Here is a 20,550-nt window from a genome sequence, read left to right as displayed (position 1 = left end):
GATTAGATTGAGGGCACATTACTGTGCCATCAGCCAATAACAATGAGCTCAAAATCAATATCATATTGAGTGTATATGAATGTTATTTCTATGACTACAGTTCCACAATATTTCTTTTTAACACACCAGGCTTTCTGTCATTTTGCTAGCATCCTTAGTTTCCTTTTTTCTTGAATGGATATGCTTGTTTTTTAAGTCCCAAACCCATCAACTCAGTATTTGATTGCCATTTGCGGTTGCTCCTTTTGAGATTTTTCAAGCTCTTCCTTGTTCAGTTAAATATGAAGGGGCCCTGCCCTGCTAAAGAGTCAAGAAATATCACATGAGAGCACCGGGCACTGCTCTGAACTGATGAGGCTGGAGCAAACATTAACACACAGGATTTACAAATGAGAGAAGACCTTCCAGTCCATTCAGCTCATTAATTTAGAAGCTAATTAGCCCAAGAATCTAGTCCAGCCATTTGCTGGAAGAAACCAGAGTATCAGCCTTCAACAACCTGGCTGGGCTTGTTCACCCTCTTCCAGCACAGCGCTTTACATGAACAAGAGCTTCATGGATGAAGATTCTAAATGCCCGTCCTGGTAGTTTTCAGTGGGGGCCTCTAGGTTGCATTTCTTTGTTGATTCTGGCGAAATTCCTCTTCGTTGCCTTGTAACCTCCTCTGACTAAAAAGGGCCAGTCCCCTCCGTAAATTCCAAGAAGACAAAAAATATTTCAACCCACAAAGGTCCACTGGGACGCCGTGCGGTCACAATACAGCAGCATGCGGGCGGGGGCATCCGACAGTACGTTTTGTGCAAGATCCCACTCTCGGCGGCTAGGAAGCATTTTGTGGTCAAAGTCGGCTTTTGTCGGTCTGTCCTGTCAGAAGTGCTGCCTCAGCTGGTCTCTCCCTTCCTCCCACCCTCCTCCTCGGCTGTGCTGCACAATGCACACGCACTCAGCCCAGAAAACAAATGCGATCAGCTTCTGCTTGCAAGGTGACATTCCACAGTGCGTCTCCAAAAGCAACTGATCCCATTCCAGCTGGTGTTTGGAAGCAGGAATCTCTGCTCCAGAATGTCCCCCCGCCCTGGAGGTTTCCTCCTGATAATGCAGCATGCCTGCAGTGCAGACATGCACGCCCAGAGCCGAGCCAGGTACTGACATTGACGGAGGACTTAAAAAACGGAGTCACACTGTTCCTGAAATGACTGCAACCAACACTGACTTGCGCAGCATTGTTTATTTTTTCGTTCTCAGCCACCTCGGTTCCTGCTTTTTTTAGATCAGATTTTGGCAGGCACAGGGTCTTCATTATTCTAATTGTGATGCAAAAATGTGAACAAAACTGCCAGCTTAAAATAACCCCATAGTAAATAACAATGAAAACGACAATTATGATGTTCCAAGTACAAGGTCCTATTTCTGTTCCAAGCTATCTTTCATGCATCCATTTCCTTACCACTTTATACAATTCAAGGTCGGGGGGAGCTGGAGCCGGTCCCAGTAAGTAACGGGCACATTTAGTAATGGGTCCCAGTAAGGCGGGGTACATCTTGGGATGCCAGTCCATCCCAGGGCACAAACAGACACGCACACACTCACTCAAGAGAAGCCAATTAACCTACCAATATGTTGGGACGGTGATTTGAAACTGGTGCACCTGGAGAAAACCCATACGAACACGAGGAGAACATGCAAACTCCACACGGACAGCAGCGCAGGTCTGGAATCGAACTCAGGGCCCCAGTGCTAAAAGGCTGCAATACTAGCCTCTACACCACTGTGCTGCCCTAGTCATTTCCCAAGAAAATGTGTCTTACAATTTTAAATTTATTTTTCTAATCAGTTGCACTTTTACCGGTCATTTTAACATTTTAAAGAAAGCAAATATGTTTTTTTCTTTTCTCAATCAACACTTTGAGAGGACTGAAAATTCCTCTCGAGAGAGAAGTGTTAGACAACCAGATAATCCCTTTGCTTTTCACTTTGGGAACTGAGACCGAATGTCATTGAGACATAAAGAGTCACATTTGGTATCGCAAAAAAGAACCCCAGAATTGACACTTCTCAGATGCAACAAGGACTCTTAACAGATGCAACTTAACAGATGTCACAGGAATAGTGGAAATCTGGGGGTTCATACACGTGTCTCTCATTCCCGGTTGCTTGCTGTATTTAAAATGCGGCGCTCATGAAAAGTCACAGAAGATAACATTGACTGCCTGTCACAAGGGCATCAGAAAAGGAACATCAACATCTTTCAGGTCAGTCTACAGTGTCCTGCGGTTCTGTTTTGGGGCTTGTCTCCAGAATGGTAAGGTAATGACTCTTTGCTCATCGATCTAATTGTTACTAAAAGTTAGATAAAAGTTCCTTTCATTCCTTTAACTATTCAATAGTTTTCTTAGTTAATAATGACAATATATATTATATATATTTTCTTTGTTATATCATAGGTTCCTGCTTCACACAGTACTGTGCTTTACTAACCTTGGACAGTGCTGGATGTATTGACTGTCACGGAACTCCTTCAAAAACGTAAACCATCTTTTAAAGTTTTCATTTAAGACAACAGTAACCAAATTTCTAGGAAATTCTTAGAAAAGGATAACCTTTCCCCCAAACCTATTGTACACCTCCTAATAATCCTGAAGCAATTTGTACAAGATGTCCATGTATGGTATTTGAAGCACAGTTGAGCATTAATGATGAGCATTTTGTAAGAAGATAGCCGAATTTAAGAAAATACATTTCAGTCAGCTGGGTTTCAAAAGACAAAGAACGTTGCATGAAAAAAAGATTGAAAATAATTTCAAGTAACCTGCTAAAAAATGCAATAATTTAGAAATAAGGTTCATTATCTCTGGGTCTGCAGTATCTCAGTAAATATCCTCGTGACAGACTATGTTTTGTCTAAATAACAATCATAATAATTAGGAGAATAATTCCGGTTAAAGTCAGCAGATGCTTTGTTGCTATGGTTAATCCTCGATGGACAGGCTTCTGTATGCCAGAGGAAGAAACAACAAATTCAATTCTAATTAGCACCATTTCTCCACTGTGATCCTTTCCCCCTGTTTTAGAAAAATACACTGTAAAATGTGAAGATGTCCCTCTCTCTTGACTTCCATCTCTTTCTAGAAGTGGAGTAAGAGGATGTTATATATTTAAAAAAAGAATATGTCAGATTTACTTTGGAAACGTCAGCTTTTAATAATAGTGTTTTATCGGGCTTAATCCAACGCCAGCGCAAAACAGTACCGCTTCCTCACAGCGGAGCATGATCGATATTCAAGAAGGCTTTCATCCAATCCCACTGGCTAACAAGTGAGATTATTCTGTGAGGAATTTAATAAAGGCAGAGCCAGACACTTTCTTTAGATGTCTGGTTTATCTCCATTATATTTCTTCCACAGAACGCTTGTAAATCCTCTAAAAGGCCTCAGTTTACTATGCAGCGGCCTTTTGACGTGAATACTGTCTGGAAATCCTATCAGCTTGTAACGGAAAACATTAGCTCCATAAAACTGCCATGGATTTGGAAAAGGCTGCATTGCAGTCTGCCTTGGGCCTCCCAAGTAGCTTTCACCAGCCAAAACCTGTTTTGCTTGAAACCGTGGAGAATGGATGTGCCTGGAAGAAACAGAGCAGACCCCTGCAGTCTGAGCTTCAGCCTTCAGCCAAGATCTGAGCAGCCCTGCTGAGAGAAACACCCCCTGACGCAGCCCCTCTGCCGACCCTGGCTCGATCCCACACGGGCTGGTGCAGCATTCAGGGCTCTCGCCTTGCCGGACGTCGGGCCCGACACGCCGCGGCTCGGTCGTCACGGTGCTTGCAGACGGGGGCCATTTTCCGTCTCAGACTTTGCCCCGTCACGTCCTGAATTATTTACACGAAAAGCATCTCGCCCCTGTCGGAGGCCGGGGGTTGTTAATTATTGAAACGCTCTTTTCAGAATTGCAGCGTAACCGCCCGGAGCAGTACAGGCAGTGCCGAATCTCTGTAACTCTGGGGGAAGCCACACCTTTTGTTCTGCAGTCCATAATCTAAAGAGAAACGTGCCTTCGCCACTGTGGACCCGTTTGATTTTGAGACAGTTTAAAAAGATATCACGCCTTGTAACTTGTGCCCCAGATCTCAGACGAGGACCATTCAGACACGCAAGTCTCTCTCATGGACCTTATTTATAGGCCTTATTTATCTTGCTAAACCAAGAGCATCTTCAAACGCTCTCCAGACACCATTCATCACAGCTATCCCACTGTGCATCATCTGGCCTTCCCATCTGATGGTAGAGCTCCAAAACAGCCACGAGCAACAGCAGCTCTGCCTCGCTGTTCCCAGGAGGCTAAAACGTTGCTAATGACAAGAGACGAATGGCCTCCTCTCGTCTGAATTGCGCCTTATGTTCTGGTGGGGGTCTTAAAAAGTCTTCAAAGGGCCAGGTATGTCACATCAGAAGGGTGTGAGCTCTAGGGTGAATGTAGCGATCACAAAAGGAACTCACTCACTTCATAGCAGTACCATAAGCGCTGTTTTCAGGAGATCTGTCAGCCTGGAAGCACGGCTTCTTGCACTATAAACTGCTCTACCCCGGCTCTGATTCATTACATTTATTGATTCGAAAAACAACGGAGACGACACTGACCATGTGTCCAAAAAACCTCTATAACACGAAGGGAAATTCAAAGGCTCAGAAGGATATCTGTTTCATTACGGATTTACAGGGGAGTGGATGTGCCACTGCATTGCAGTTGTTAGTTTTTCTGGAAAAGCTGTGCTGCAGAGATTTAGCAGTTGCTGTCCAAGGTACTGAAATGGCCCCTGCTCTGTTGGGCTATCTACAGTAGGAGTGGGTAAATCACATTAAAAGCACACAGCATTTCCTTTGATATCCCAGTGAAAAAGAGCTTATTACAGGCTTTTTTTTTTTACAGGTGTGTTCAGTGCCGCGGATGTTTCTGTGCTGCAAGCGAGTGTTTGTGTGGTTTATGTATTACCAGACATAAATGAATGAAGAGGCGATGAAAGCAAAATGAAGCAAACGTACATTTGGTTTAAAAGGTTTTACTTTTCTCCATGAAACCTGCTCTTCACATACTGCCCTGTACTCTGCTGAAAAGCCCAATTTCCTCACTGACAAAGAATGAAAAAGGTGCAGAGACTAGTCCTCCTTCTCATCTCATTTTATGATAAATTAAATATTTTCTTTTATTAGATTTAGTTATGCAATACCAAGGGGCACTGATTAAATCCTGGTGATGTTATAATAAACCCCTTGTTCGTGGGCAGTAGGCTCATCCTGTGGCAGTGATTTAAATTCACTGTGATGTTGCTGGGGCATGTTTCCAGCATTTGGCTAGAAAAACTGATAAAAAGATATTCTGTTGTACATGGAAGATAAAGGTTTATTTAATGATAGCAAAATAAGGAGTATGTAGAAATTATACTGCATTCTTGCTTATTTTGGAAATAGGAATTATGGTGTAAACTGTGAGGTTATTCATAAGCCACTTTTAATGACACATTTAAACCAAATAATCTTTCTTCATGCATTTCCACCTAAAAAAGAAAAACTCAATTAGATATACTTGGAATGACGTTAAAAATGCTTCAGAGAAGAAAATGTATGCAACGGATATGCAGAGATTCGACTTTTGTTTTGTGCACAGCACCATCTGGTGGACTTAACTTGTAACTGCATTCCTATTACACAAATGGGGCGTTGTTTCTTTTATAACAAAAGGCTTTTCTTATTCCTTTCCATCTTTCATTTAGTTTTTAAAGAGTATGAAAATAATCATGTATAACATGATTAAATATTTTAAAACATTGAAAATCAAAATTAAATCAGTCTAGGAAAATGTAGAGCTTGACACAATGAAATATCAAAAGTTGCTTCAGATGCAGTTTCTTGGGAAGGGGTCAGTTTGTTCAAAAACGTTTGTTATATTATGTCAAGAAGAAGCTATATTAAACCTCTGACCTCTGACACATGCTTTTGACATGAAAAAATCTCTCCAAGCGCTCAGGGAAGCAGATGACTCTATTTTCATAAACACAAGAATTAGACCCTTTTAGAACACTCAATGACTACATACCCCATCCTGAAGTCTTATGCTAACTGAATCCAACATTGTATCATGACAACATGCTGCTATGCCAAGCAATAGCTGCACAAAAGAATACTGAATTGTTCCAATGCATTTGGAATAAAAAGCACATCACTATTGTAAATAAGTAATCTGTTCACCTACAGATACATCTGACATGTTCACACCATTAAAACTGCAGCCAAGACAGGGAGCTTTTAGAGGAATAAATCCTGCTTTTTGCCTGTTTCTCACAGGGTCACACCCTAGCTGTAACACAATGGTGGCAGACACCTCTATCCTGCTGCTGATGAGACTTTGTGCTTTGATACCACCCATGGTTCAGCCCTGCAGGTCATTGTCCAAAGGGCTCTAATGAATTAGCCCACCATATTTTCAAATGAGGGAAGCAGATACTGTCTACTGCAGGCTTAGCCATGCTCCCACAACACCTTGCACTTGAATGTGTTGAAGGTAATCAATATAGCAAACGTACAACATCGGAAGAGTTAACTGCTACACCAGAAAGTATAACTCAAATGTCAAACTTCAAAAATCTCAATTCTGTTCATCATGTGTTCCATTATCGTTTAGCTTAGCCAAAGCAAAGAGGGTTGAATCTGGTCAAGTTCCTGCCTAGAGGTTATGACATGGATCAGGGTAGGAGATTTCTTTTGAGAAATGTGACTCTCCTTTTTCAGTGAACAAATTCCCCGTCTCCCATTATCATAAGCTGGCAAACTAAGGCACCTCAGGCACCACAGACACTCAGACTTGGCTTTTCTGGAGGGCTGTAGACTCTAAATTGGAAAGCTGACACCGGTGCTGCAAGACGTGAGGGACCATGGGTGCAGGCCGTCTAGGAAACCTGCTGAATTGCGCTGCAGCATGTCGAGAGGCTCATTAATGTGCGTGCCTCTCCCCAGCACGCAGAGAGCTGATCAGCACTCCCGCACGCCACCCTGTTAATCCATCTCGGAAAACAGCCTTCCATTTTACAAAACCCTTCTTAAAGCTGCTGTTCTACCTCTGAGGCAAGTTTTCCCTTTCAGAAAATGAAGAGAAATCCAATAACCAAAGCCTAAAGCAGTAATCTAATTTTCTGCAGATCTTTTCTGCTCACCCTCCCTTTCTCTCCTGTACGCACACACTCCTCTCCATCTCCATCCCTCGCTCTCCAGCTAATTGTGCTTCCCCCATGGAATTGGGCTGCTTTATTTTATTTTCCTCATTTCTCCTTCCCTTCCTCCCTTCGTCTTTCCACGTCGTTTTCTTTCTCTCGGTCCCATCCTGTGGCCTCGGAGGAACTGGCCTGCTGTCCTTCTCAAATTCCCTCGCCTGTTCCCTCGCCCTTTCTCTGTGTGGCTTGATCCTTCCAGCTCTCTCCTTCTTGAGCGTTAACGATTTTTTTTCCTGCCTCTCTGGTGTGGTTCCAGGCAGACAACACGTCTCCGATTTTGTCAGAAAATGGAAAGGCCAAGGAGCTCCAGTGGGGTATCCGTAAACCTTAAAGACTGCCAGTGCTGCTCATGGCCGTTATAATGCACATTAAAAATTTAAATATTTCATACAAACAATGCAAATGGCAGCTGCTTTATTCCATACAGATAAAATAGCAACTAAACCCTGGCTTAAACATCAGAACACAAAGAAACCTCTCCATAACTAAAACATAAGGAGGCTTTTTAATTGACCTCTATAGTCGGTTGATGAAACAAAAAATAAATTCACAATGATAAATGAGGGAAAGATTGATTGTTCTTTCAAAAATTAGGTCAAATCTTAACATGTTTGAGTACTTCAGGGTTCAAAGGCTAGCATGTGATCCCACTGAACATTGTACTTTGAACGCAGCACATCGTTCTGCATCTTTTGTCCAGCTCTTTAAGATAGAGGACGCCTCTGGAAACACAAGAACATGATTTTCATTTTTGGGCATTTGTAAATTAAAACTGAGCATTAACCTTGACTGAAAATGTAGCCTCACCAGCCAGGGCTGCGGAGAATGTAAAATCCCACTCAATAAAATATCAGGAACATTTAAAAAGAAATATAAAATGCCACAGTTCTGCAACGGTAATTTGTGCATGTGAGTCATAAGAGACACTAGAGAAAAAAAACAAATTAAGGTGAAAATTCCCTCATGTCTATTTTCAAACATGCTTTATTCTTTTATGAAATAACATAAAAGCCACGTAATATCTCGTCTTTCATTTGTCAGTCCTGCTTTGCCAGACAAATGACACCGTTACTGAGAATCTGCAGTGTTGCTTTTTCTTTTCTTTTCAAAATCATCTGCGTATCTATGCGTGCATGTAGCTATGGGCCTTTGCCTAATTCCCTTCACATCGTCAAGAAAAAACAGTCGGAGCATTGCTCATTTGCAAAACCTTAAATCGGTTCACTTCAGAAATATTCATCAAAGTCACTGGCTTTGCCAGCTCTTTCTAGTTAACCACTTAAAGCAGAAAAAAAGAAAGAAAAAAGATGCAATTACAAAAGGATCCGAGAGAAGCCCCATTTGTTTTGCTGAAAAGGCGGCTCAACGTCAGTCCCCTTTGGATGTGTCCTAATATGATCTCCCTGGACTTGCAGACACGCAAAGCCTCTGATACTAGCCTGTGCGTCGGGCGGGGCTCCCAGCATCTAGCAACGGAGCATCGCCCCGCTGAGTGAGCGAAACAGCGCTTTGAAGGTCTGCGAGTCCCCGACGCACCCGGTGTTATTTCAAACTGGGGGGTGCCAGCGCGCCCACGCCGGGTGGAGGGTGGGCCCGGAAAAAAAAAATCTCATTTTTCCACCCGCTTGTAGCGCAGGGCTGGCTACGTGCGGCGCTCAGGACTGCAGAGGAAACAGAGCGAGGAGACGAGTTCCAGAAGGGGGGATTGATGAAGGCTGGGAGATGTTTCTTTCTCTCACTTCAAACATGAGGCCTGCGAGACCTCATCACGATGCAAGACCCCCGACAGGTTTATTTCATTTTTATTTGGGGGCACTGCAGAGCTGAGACCTGGCCCAGTTCAGGACGAAAGAGTGGACACACCTCTGTTAATGGTGCGCGATTAGTTTTATAGCCTCTTGGATGTTAACGATCTGCTCCCAGACTGCAGTCTCAGTTTGTTCATGTCAGTCAAGGGGGGAGGGGGGGGAGGGGGGTCACACCCCGCGCAGCCCCAGCCCCAGTGTGTCACGTGGATTAAGCCGAAGGCTCCTCTGTGGCAGTGCAGGAGGCTGGCACACCTGAAGAACTGCTCTTTCCCCTCTTTTCCATTATTTCTCGGCTCACGGGATGGCCAAGATGGTTGCTGGGCGGAACCTTCTACATTTAAACATGACCCCCCCCCCGCCCAGACACAAAACCGCGCACACTCACGCACACAGAGTCACAGAGATGTGCTGGCTCACCGTGCAGCAGGGAAAAAGAAAAGAAACATCCTGGCTCACTCATTTCACACTCGCAATGTAGTGATAAATAAGCTACCCGCCCCCAGGATGGCGATTGCACTCTGAAGGTATCTAGAATCGCAGAACCATAACACGCTGCGACTAAAGACTGCAATCCGTTGCCCTGAGTGATGAGAGGACATCGTGTACCGAATCACTGCCGCATCGTAAGTGCAAATCTTGACAAGGTGCTTTCAGGAATCTGCATTGCTCAGCAGAGAGAGAGCACCGTGTTGCATGAGCAGTCGGAAGCACATTCACTTTTATCTCCAAATGCAGCAAAACCCTCGCTGTATTATATCCCTGGCATGCTTCTCATTTGCCATTCAAGGGAGCCAGCCCGGCGAAATCTATAATCAGACCCCTCTTAGCGTAAGAGCGATTCATTATTTATCATTCTCAGCAAATTACCACCCAGCCATAAATAAATCATCCTGATTTCGGTGCGCTGGATTGAAATTGTCCTAACGAAGAAAGGACAGAGCGAGTGGAGACAGGGCTGCAGGGAGTCGACAGCTGTCATAGAAAAGCTGCCTCCCAGAGAAGAGTCGACCACAGATCTCACCGAGCCGGAGAAGCGATTACTGAAGACAAGCATCTTAGCCCCCCTGAGGAACATGCACTAGAAATTAAAGAGGAGCTGCAGCACTGGATTAATAGAGACTAGTCCTTTCAAGGTATTCCTGCAATATATATATACAGCAATACATATATAACAATAGCATTGATTGAAAAGCTACCACAAAGCAGAACACACTAAATATCTCAATATAGATCTCTGCTGGGGGCGTACTGCAAGCAGCCCAGAATAAAATGCACATTTTTGGTTTAAAAAATAAAAGCAGACTGCTTCCTAAAGGCATCTAGACGTCCTTCCTCTTGTCCAGAAAACAAAAAGAGCTTTTTCCCCCTACCTGCGATAGTGCTTGCCATGGCTGCAGGAGCTGGAGAGCCGAAGGATGCTGCCGGACGGAGAAGCAGAGAGAGTGTGAGGCTGGGAGCAGAGCTGGGCTGGGTCTGTCTCGTAAGTGATGCAGTGCTGAAGCTTCCAGCTGCCTAATGAACAATGAGGAACACACTGTCAGCTCAATAGGGCTGTAACCTGCCAGAGACGAGGAGGGTGGAGGGAACGGCAGAGAGGCACACACACACGCGCTCACACAGACGCAGGAGCAGGCAAAGAGGAGCTCTCCTCCTCCGTCTCCGAATATTAATCAACAAATCACTGGCCTCTCCTGTCGCATTCTTAATGCCCCAGTCCCACTGCCAGCCCCCGGAGCTGATAAATATTTATACGCCCGCCGGCGGCTGAACCAAGGGAGGGAAGAGGAGGGTGAAGGGCCACGCCCTGCACTTTTCTGTGCCGGCCGGCCTGTCTGCCTGCCTTGTCTGTCTGTCTGAAAGGGCCGAGGCTCGGGCGAGGAAATTGGTTTGTCAGCACTCCTAAATGATGGCCTTCTCATTTCACACCCCGAAGACTGAAGGAAATATCTCAGCGTCACGAAGGAGGGGGCAAAAATTTCAAGGTTGTTGTGGGGTATTTTTTTTTTTGCGCTACCGCAATTATTATTTCTTCAATACGCTGCCGTGCGCACTCTGCAAGGTTTCTTGGCATCACCTGTCTCCTGTTGCCAGGGAAGGACAGGGCAGTTTTTACCAGAAAACCTGCTGTGATAGGAAATGCTCCTGCCAGTGGGATGAAGAGGCTTTCACTGTAAAAACCCATGAGATTGGGGACTCAGTGTGCCTCGAAGCACTGCTTTTCAATTGTCTTGCTTCAATATGTTTTTTTATCAGTAAAAACTAAGGTGGAGTATCAGCTTCCCAGCAATAGTTGTATTCCTGAGGGACACTGTTAAAAGAAGATGTTCTTTTATTTAAAATGCAGGCAGTTAAACTGACTAGCCAATGGCAGAATTTAATTTAGTTTAATACGTGTAGATCTCGTACAGTGCTATAATATATCACACTACACATGCTGCTTCTTTATAACCGTAAATTACAAAGGCCCATATACTGGGTGAAATTCCTTAAAAAAAGCAAATATTTTAGATAACTGTGTTTGGGCAACGTGTCATTGCAAATTGCTGTAATGGATTTTTTTAACGAACAATTTAAAAAAAATTATCATCATCTATGCTTTCACGGCCTGCTGCATATAAATGATTGATTACAGCACAAAGAAGCCATACCTTATACAGACTGCTAGCACCAGGGCTTCAGCACGGGAAGCTGTTTTCATTTACTACTCACAGACATCGGCAGAAAATTCAGACACAAGCAAAGTGACCAAGTGATATCCTTTGAATGCTGATTCTGCCTGGCAAAGACGTGATCTCACTAGGCCCTGATGAGCTCATTTCAGTCCATTCGGACACCCACAGTGACAAAATGAAGTCATCCCTGCTGCTGATGACCTCATACATATACCACACAGCATACAAAACAGAAGATATTGATCGTGAGTGTAAACCATTAACTGCTTCTTCCCATAACTTACTGAAACTTAATGCACAGGGAAGGGAATGAAATGGGTTCATCCATCCTAAATGGTTTTCAATATGACGTTTATTACATTAATGTTATCCAGTCACCTCTGGGGTGCATTGTAGTTTCATGGAGTTCAGAAGGAAAGTCTGGGAGGAGTTCAAGTCTTGAATCCTGCCAATCAAGGGCTCAATTAAGGTACAAATACAGGCAAACCCGATCCCTTTCCCCAGCATCTCTTGAGACAACACCCCTCCCAACCAGATGTTCAGTCAACTGGAGGGTCACTTCCTCATCCTCTGGTCAGGTGGTCATCTGCCTAAACCCAGGGGGTAAATGTCAAAATATCAGTGAAGACTCTTCCCACAATTGCATTATTGGAGTTCATCTGTTTTTCTTTTTTTTTTCTAAAATGCAATAAGCAAGTGCAGATACGCCCAGAACCCATTAATCTGGTGTCTTACTGTTTCTTCAAGTAAAGAGATACGTAAGAAACACAATGCATTGATCTGGTAGAATAATTCTAGAGACAAGAACAGCGCCCATTTTCCTGTAAGTACTGCACTGTTTGTCTTAAACTATTCTGTCACAAGCAAAGTGACCAAGTGATATCCTTTGAATGCTGTAGACTTGTCTTTTCATGACATTGTGTTTCTTTCTTATGTACGTCTTAAACCATGAATCTCTCATTCGCATGCTGCCGGCAGTATTACTCCAGAGGACTGCAACTCAATTATGCAACACAGAAAAGCATTTACTCTAACCCTGCTGTGCAGAATGGTTGAGATATTAGGAGGGCCAAAGGCAGCAGGGAGACAGGATTTGTCTGGCACCTGGGATGTGAAGCACGTTATCCAGCTGGTTTCAGGCCCTGACAGTAAACAGGCCAGACGTGACGTTTCATCTTGAGAGGTCCTGGGCAACATCCTAACGAAGGGTGGCTTGCACATCCTCCAGTATATACAGTGTAGGCGGCTTGGCTGTAACTTGGTGCAGCTACTGTATCTTCTCCTGCTGAACGATCCCGCCACCCATTTCAATTCAAAAGGGTGCTGGTTACCGCAGGTCCTGGTATTGGAAATCCAGCACACACGCGGTAGTTCAAGAGATGTGAAATGGCTGCCGTGTACAGTTTTGAAGGAGAAGTGTCACTTAGGGAAAGTGACGATGGAGAATGCAACAGAACACATACAGTATAATATGTTCCCTCCTGTATATGTACTGCATTAAACTGTATATCCAAGTCAGAAATGATAAAGATACTAAGGGATCAGATATGGTGTTTCCCAAGATAAGACTGCCTCAGTACCTTTATTAGCATCTAAAGGTTTCTGAAGGAGATGATGCTGGTACAGTGATTCCAGTGGTGTGAATCCCATGTTGCTCTTCTCCATAAGCGACTGAGCAAAGCAAGTCCATGACAGGCCTCCAATACTGATGATTGATGGATTCCTGAATTACCGGGGCTGTATTCCTGGCCTGGTTATTCTCATGCACTGTGAAGAATAGTTACGCCCGGCGTTCGTTTAAACAGAGAATTGATTTAACCTAATCAGATCTGTAGGCATCTTTGGCACTTCCTTTGACCCGAATGCAATTTCAGTTTCCAGCCACCCTGCTTCCATCATTATATCCATCTGATTTTCAAAACCGTGCGATGAACATTTCATTATGTTCAGGGGAGGAAATATTTCTACCAGTTTCAGCTGGCCTTCAGAATTTGCTCTGCATTTCCAAGGAAACACGACCCTAATCCCTATTCCAAATGCAATGCTCTATAACCAATCTAACAGAACATGAGCACTAGTCTGAAGTGAAAAAAAAATAAATACAAAAAATGTCTTTCTTAGAGTAAGGTGTCTGCGTATATCAAAGGGTGAGATTATACAGTAGTTTTCCTTGATTTATTTTTTCTGCTCTTTCCTGTAAGCATTTTCTATTTCTGTTATCATGTTATATCACAGATGATGTATTTGCCCCATTAACTCATGTGGAAAATTCCCTTTTGTCCTCTAAGTTTCTCACAAATTATCTCCCACAATCTTTCCAGTTCAAGGAAAAGAAACAGTCCTGTTATTGCCTTTGTTTTCCCAGATTGCATTTAGCCTAACGGAGACCCTTCCAAGACAAATGCTAACACAATTCCGTTAAGTCAGGCGATTGCGGACAAATTGAAAGAAGTATGGAAAAAATGAAATGCCACATCAAGCCTAGTCCGCCATAATTTTGAAGTGAAAATCTCACACTGCTGTTTATGAATGATGAATTACAGATGATAGAGTGGGATTTTTTTAAGCGCACTCACATTCCGCAATACTCACAACTGTGTGTCAGTGCTAACATTTTCCATATAAGGCTTGCATTTGCAACTAAAACTTATTTCTCATTTTCTCATTTTCTCATCAGAGCTGGGAGATCGGAGGGTTGTATTGAGGGAAAACTCTCATGCTGGAGAAAGTCACTTTAAACTGGAATGAAAAAAAGGGTGTTTTGGCAATCCCATGCTCAAGGAAAAGCACTTATTTTGAGGTTTTTGATGTTCCCAAAGACATTCATGTGAGATGCATGTCACATTGTAGAAGACTCTGCAGCAACTGTTGTCATCTGGGGACTAGGAAGTGAACTACTATAATTTAATTGATTTGGACCAGGCAGTGAGGGCAGTGAAGGAGATTGCACACAAGGATTTGTACACATAAGTCACATTAGCACATAAGTTACATTGTACATTAGGCCTTCCTCCAAAAAACTGGCTCTAAATATTTGAAGTTGTAAATTAGCCCATTTAGCTATTATCAAGGCGTGTGTGGGATCGAATCACAGACCAGCACCACACGGAATGGGACAAACACCCTACAGAAGTTATATCTTGATGTTTCTGTAAACACTTTCTCCATGTGCAGAGCAAAATGTCCAACTATGTGTGAATGGCTGAATTGGGTCAATACGTCTAATAAATATGCAGAAGACAGCAATAAAATATTGACTAGAAAATAGTACAGTGACCAGAACACCATACACCACAAGAGTCTGATGAGCCAAGAGATGAGTCCAGACAAGAGCCCTTTCAGCCAGCTGGTCCCAAACCCCACTTACCCCAAGCAACACCTCCACCCTTTAGACTCTGGACACTGCTAAAACACTACAAATCAGAATGTCCAGCAAGGAGACGCAGAGTCAGAGTTGGGCTTTCTGCTGTACTGCGAGATATACTGCAGGATTAGACAAATAATCTTACCCAAAATAACAAAGTTAAACCCAGAATTTCCAAACCTCCCAGAGTGAGAAAATGAGAAACGCTTCCAATTCAGATAGGGGGGAGAAACCCAGCAGAACCAGCAGCCCAGTAAGTGATCTCCTGTCACAGCGTGAGTAACAGAGAGTGAGCCTGTAAAACAGTACTAAGAAGATGTTTGTGTTGGATACATTTTGCTAATTGTTATTGCTTAGGCAACCAATTGCTTACTGTAATTATCAGTGAAGCCTATAAAGCTATTTGAATTTGATTCATTATTAAATGTTATTTCTAATCAGGTCCTGATGAAACTTTATTGTGTTGAGCAAAGTCATTTAAACCACTGTAAAATAATGCGTAATGTTTCGCTTGGGATGCATTATATACTGTATAATAGTTGTCTTTTTGGCAGATTGTATGCATTTGTATAAAACATTTCTTTCTTGGTATCATCCCTCAGGCTCTGGAACAAGCAGCAGACCTGCCTGCCAAGGACTCTACAAAAGGCTCTCAATAACCCTGACAGATTCTGAGGCGGGATCTTTTTCAATGATTAACCGTAAAAAATTTGTCTGGGTTTTTATCTGATCTAAATAATTGAAAACTAGCACTAGCAACACACCGTTCGGTCTGCTGGCAAATTAATCACTTTTGTGTAACCAGATTCTTTCTGTAGATATTCTATGCAAATGGGTAACAAGAACGGCACAGACATTTGAACATTTGGGCATAGACTTTTACGTCAAACATGCCTACACAACCTGTCATCGCATATTAGGCTTCACAATACTTTACAAGATGTCTCCATGACAGAATTTCCTTCCATCCATCTCTCTCCAGAATGTTAGTTCTAAGCACATCAAGTCTAGTTCTGGAATAGTTAATTAATAATTATAATTGCTTACACTTATATAGCACATTTCTGGACACTCCACTCAAAGTGCTTTACAGGTAGTGGGGACTCACTCCCCTCCAAACCACCAGTGTCCAGCCCCACATGAACAATACACCAGTACGCTCCCCACACACCAGCTATCAGTGGGGAGGAGAGCCGAGTAATGAAGCCAGTTCAGAGATGGGGATTATTGGGAGGCCATGATTGGTGAGTGCCAATGGAAAATTTGGCCAGGACGCTGGGGTAACATCCCTACTCTTTTCGTGAAACGCCCTGGGATTTTTAATGACCACAGAGAGTCAGGAACTCGGTTTTAAGCCTCATCCGAAGAACGGCACCTTTTTACAGTATAGTGTCCCCGTCACTATACTGGAGCATTAGGATCCACACAGACCACAGGGTGAGCGCCCCCTGCTGGCCCCACTAACACCTCTCCCAGCAGCAGCCTTACTTTTTCCCAGGAGGTCTCCCATCCAGGCACTGACCAGGCTCACACCTGCTGAGCTCCAGTGGGGCTGCCAGTTGTTACAAAGATTCCCAAAGATCTTAGGGTAGGGTAGGGAATGTCATGTCAGGAAGACATTAGGGGTGGAACCCTTAATGACAAATTAGCAGGCCTAATTAAAGACACTTCACAGCTACAGTCAGACAACAAGCAACATGAGTTGCAAACATGAAGGAAAACTAACTGCTGCATGTCTCTGTTCTCAGTCTACCTGTCCTGGTAGCAGATCCAGTTTTGTGTGTCTTAAATTAACATGCAAATATGTTTCTTTTTGAATATGAATTCATAGTATTGTGGAAGTCGTAAGTCACACGATTTCCATGTTGGGCAATGCATGTACAGTAAGTACAAAAAGACCTGCTTTTGCAACATGCAGCTAGTCAGCACCTGTCAGCTCCATGACCATGATATTTTGCTGTTCAATCAAAAAGTAACAATAGCAAAGCGATTGTTTTTCCCTAAAGATGTAGGCTACTTTGAACCTGTTCCTTAGATCATGACTCTAGACTGAATCCAGCAGTATTCTAACCAAAATTCAGAACATTGTTCCAGATTATTAGGCATTATAGCAACACATCCTGGTGTAGTTTATAAAGTGCCTTTTTGTATTGCAAAAGAGTCTTCACAGTCTTCACGTTTTGTTTTTTTGAATGCATGCAGTCATAACACTTTTAATATTTGTTATAAACACATTCTCCTCCACACATTCAAAGCGAAAAAACAAAAATAGATTAAAATAAAAGTAAAAAGGAAAAGTGATAATTGCTTAAGTTTTCAGTCCCTTTTCTGTGCAATTATACTGGTTCTCATGAGTTGATAATAAACTTATTTTTCTCTGAAATTTCTCTCCATCATCTAGCGAATTTTAGCAACGATCCACCCATGCATAAATCTCAAGGATAAAAGCACAACGATGGGAAGGATACACAAACATTTCAACATTTCAAAGAACCTAACTAGCTCTTTGAGTATGGTGTGGCCAGTTATTTAGAAGTCTTCATTTTGAGCATTCAGATTTTGACTAAGGCACTCTATAAGACAAGAGCTTCCAAATTGTCACGTTTTGTAGCAAAGGGAATAATGACATTCAGTGGGGAAGTCAAGGTCCCATACAAAAATAAGGTATGGGACAGAACCTGTAAAAGAATCTGTGAAATCATAGCGAGAAACAAATTTTAAACAATAAAGGGTGAAAACACTAAAAATCTCAAAGGTATTAGAAGGAGTATTGTTGTGATTGTGAGAAAAGGGGTACAATTCATTCTAGTGAATATAGGGCATTCTTTTTTAGTGAAAAGAATAAGAACTCATTCCCAGAAGCCTTCTTTTTCACTGTGGTAAGGAATACATTTGATTTTTAGGCGGAATCTGATAATCTACCTCTCCAAAGATTTTCCTGCTACAGCATAAAACAAGGTAATTGATATTTCTCTTGTACAAGGTAATTGATATTTCTCTTGTACTGTAGATATTCATCTTAAATCTCAGTGATCAAGACAGACAATGACATTTTTCTAGGAAACATTGACAGTTGAAACCTTTAAGTTCATCGTATAATTTGAGTAGTCAAAAAAGTAATTAATGTTCAGTTAGGTGACAGTCACATTATTTTTGCAATCACAAGACTCCAAGGCTGGATGTCTAGACATTGTAACCGTACAGCTCTACAATATGTCATTTTTCTTTCCTGCATGCCTTTTCGGCGTGTCATTTTGAAAGTCCTATCAGATTTCCTAAAGTAGAACATGCTGAAACCATTACCTTAAGACATGAATTGTGCTGAAGCAAGGTTATGTCCGCAAGCATAGCTGGAATAAAAGATAGCTGATGAAAGCTGAGCGTGTTTTAATCACTTCTACCCTTTAGAGAAACAGCCGCTGAACAAATCTGGTGAACCCTATCATTTTCTGTGTCTTGCACCCTCAGAACAATATCTGTATCTGTAAAGAACGGTTTACAGATTGGTGTTTGTCATTATTCTTATAAATGTTTATTGTACTCTAATAGTAAAAGCTGAAGAAAGTATAGTAAAACACGATGAAACACTAGTAAGCACACTATTAAGCAGACTAGCGACAAAAACTCATTATCACACTCCTTCTGAATTTTTCTGGCACAGCCCAACTTCTCAATGTGTAATGGTCCACGAAGGTGTTATTACTTAGCCTTGACACAATGGTTGCGTGTACTGTCTTACTCTTGTGACATACCCAGTGCTGAGACGCTGAAGCAATGATCTTCTAGTAGGAGGGTCTTGGTACAGTAAGTAGATATACTGGGTGTACACAGCTGTGAAGTCAAAAGACAAGAGCTCTTTCACATACAGTAGGACCCTGTTCTAACTATGCTTTGCCTAGTTTGTTCCTTTCAATCAACAACCGGACAGCTAAGATGCTTACCAGTTTCCCAGCGTATGTTTCTCTCGCAAAACCAAAAACACTCTCAAAACTAAAATGTTTCTGAACTCCCTACATCTACAAGATCTTCCACTGGTCAATCTGTTGCTCCGTTCTCCGACTGATACAGATCATCTCAGAAGCTCTGCTCTCTTCCCTAGATAGCAGAGGTTGATGGTCTCCTGGTTAATCTTTACTTGACCAGTTGTCTTCAACAAGCTGGTCAGGTGCCTGAGTGCCTGAGAATCTTGTCTGAGCCTACCATCCTCTTACACTACAAATTAACTATATATATATAATGTCATTCTGGATAGTATCCTTACAATTGACTTGTAGCATGAAAGTATTTGAGCATTCTTACTTTGATGTAGTCCAGATTCAAGTTTCAAATAATTTGAGTACTTAATTACCTTTCAAAATTTGACTTCAAGGCCAAGGAAATGAAAAAAAGATAATTCGTTATTCATCACTGTTAGTGGGGTTGTTGACTCCCCCCTTGTGAGGATGAGAGATAATTTTCCTTTCAGCACTACAGAGGGTCCATATGTTTTCTACAAGAAATTATGGTTTAATAGCCTAACATACCTTAAGGGCTTATTTATATTGTGAGAGGCTGCACTTTCTCTGAAAGAATCCATATCAAGTGAACATGTACAGTAGCTGTGCAATGCGGAAGCTCTAAAAAAGGAAAAGAGATGCAAATAAAAATTGGAGGAGATGATAATCACTGCATTTATTACCAACTTGTTTTATTTTATGATTTTTTTTCAAAGCAGAAACAGAAACAGGTGGCGCATTCTTCTTTTGACTGCTAATTGTTTATTTATGGGAAAACGCCTAATGAACTATATGAACAGAAGTATTTTTCTTCATAAAAATATCAAAACTAGTACATGAATTTAAAAAAAAATCCCTGTGCTACAGCATATCTATGTGAAGAACTTTGCTATTTATTTTTAGGCAGGAACTTTGAGTTTCAGTAAAATGAACAAACATAAATCTTTGATTTACGCTAATTTCCTTGCTATTGAAAGAGCAGAGAAGGGAAATGGACCACATACTCGGAGCTTTTCATCTCAGTTAATGCCCTTGGTAAATACACAGCAAAGGTATGTGTACAATGTTGACTGAGCTACACTCCAGAGACAAAGCGAAATGCTTTATAAACCTGGTTTCTTGCTTATTTGCAGTGAAATGCACAATAGTACATCTGTTTAGTTCTGTAAGCTAAAAACAATCTGATCTGTTACATACTATTTACCTTTAGTGTATAATCCTGCAGTCGAGAGTTACTATCCAAGGGACAGTTGCTTTTTCCGAAAATAGATCAATGGTATGTTTAAATATAATAAGCTGTGATATAACAGTTACAATGCCATCCTTTCAATATTGGGACAGAAAAGTCAAAATGGCTATTTTTTGCTGTATACTCACTCATGCAATTCAGATTTGAGAGGAAAAGATGAATATGAGGGATAAGTACGGACCAGTGCACATTTCTGTTCATA

At 42.1% G+C, this 20,550-nt stretch overlaps 1 protein-coding gene across 4 annotated transcripts in view; it reads right to left on the bottom strand.

The window, feature by feature from the left end:
• Positions 1-10,800, bottom strand: part of stmn3 (stathmin-like 3) — a 40,677-nt gene extending 29,877 nt beyond the window's left edge. The window contains exon 1 of one of the 4 annotated variants that reach the window (XM_088607724.1): positions 10,439-10,800. In XM_088607724.1, the coding sequence (XP_088463850.1) occupies positions 10,439-10,457 (19 nt within the window). In that variant the 5' untranslated portion in view covers positions 10,458-10,800. The remainder of the gene's footprint in view (positions 1-10,438) is intronic. The other 3 variants (XM_088607723.1, XM_088607722.1, XM_088607721.1) reach the window with 3 other exon arrangements.
• Positions 10,801-20,550: the final 9,750 nt, after the last annotated feature.

This window comes from Lepisosteus platostomus, chromosome 15 (assembly GCF_059453375.1).
Source record: "Lepisosteus platostomus isolate fLepPlt1 chromosome 15, fLepPlt1.hap1, whole genome shotgun sequence".
NCBI lineage: Eukaryota > Metazoa > Chordata > Actinopteri > Semionotiformes > Lepisosteidae > Lepisosteus > Lepisosteus platostomus.
Note: the sequence above shows the minus strand (reverse complement) of the source record. Positions and strands in the feature narration are given on the sequence as shown.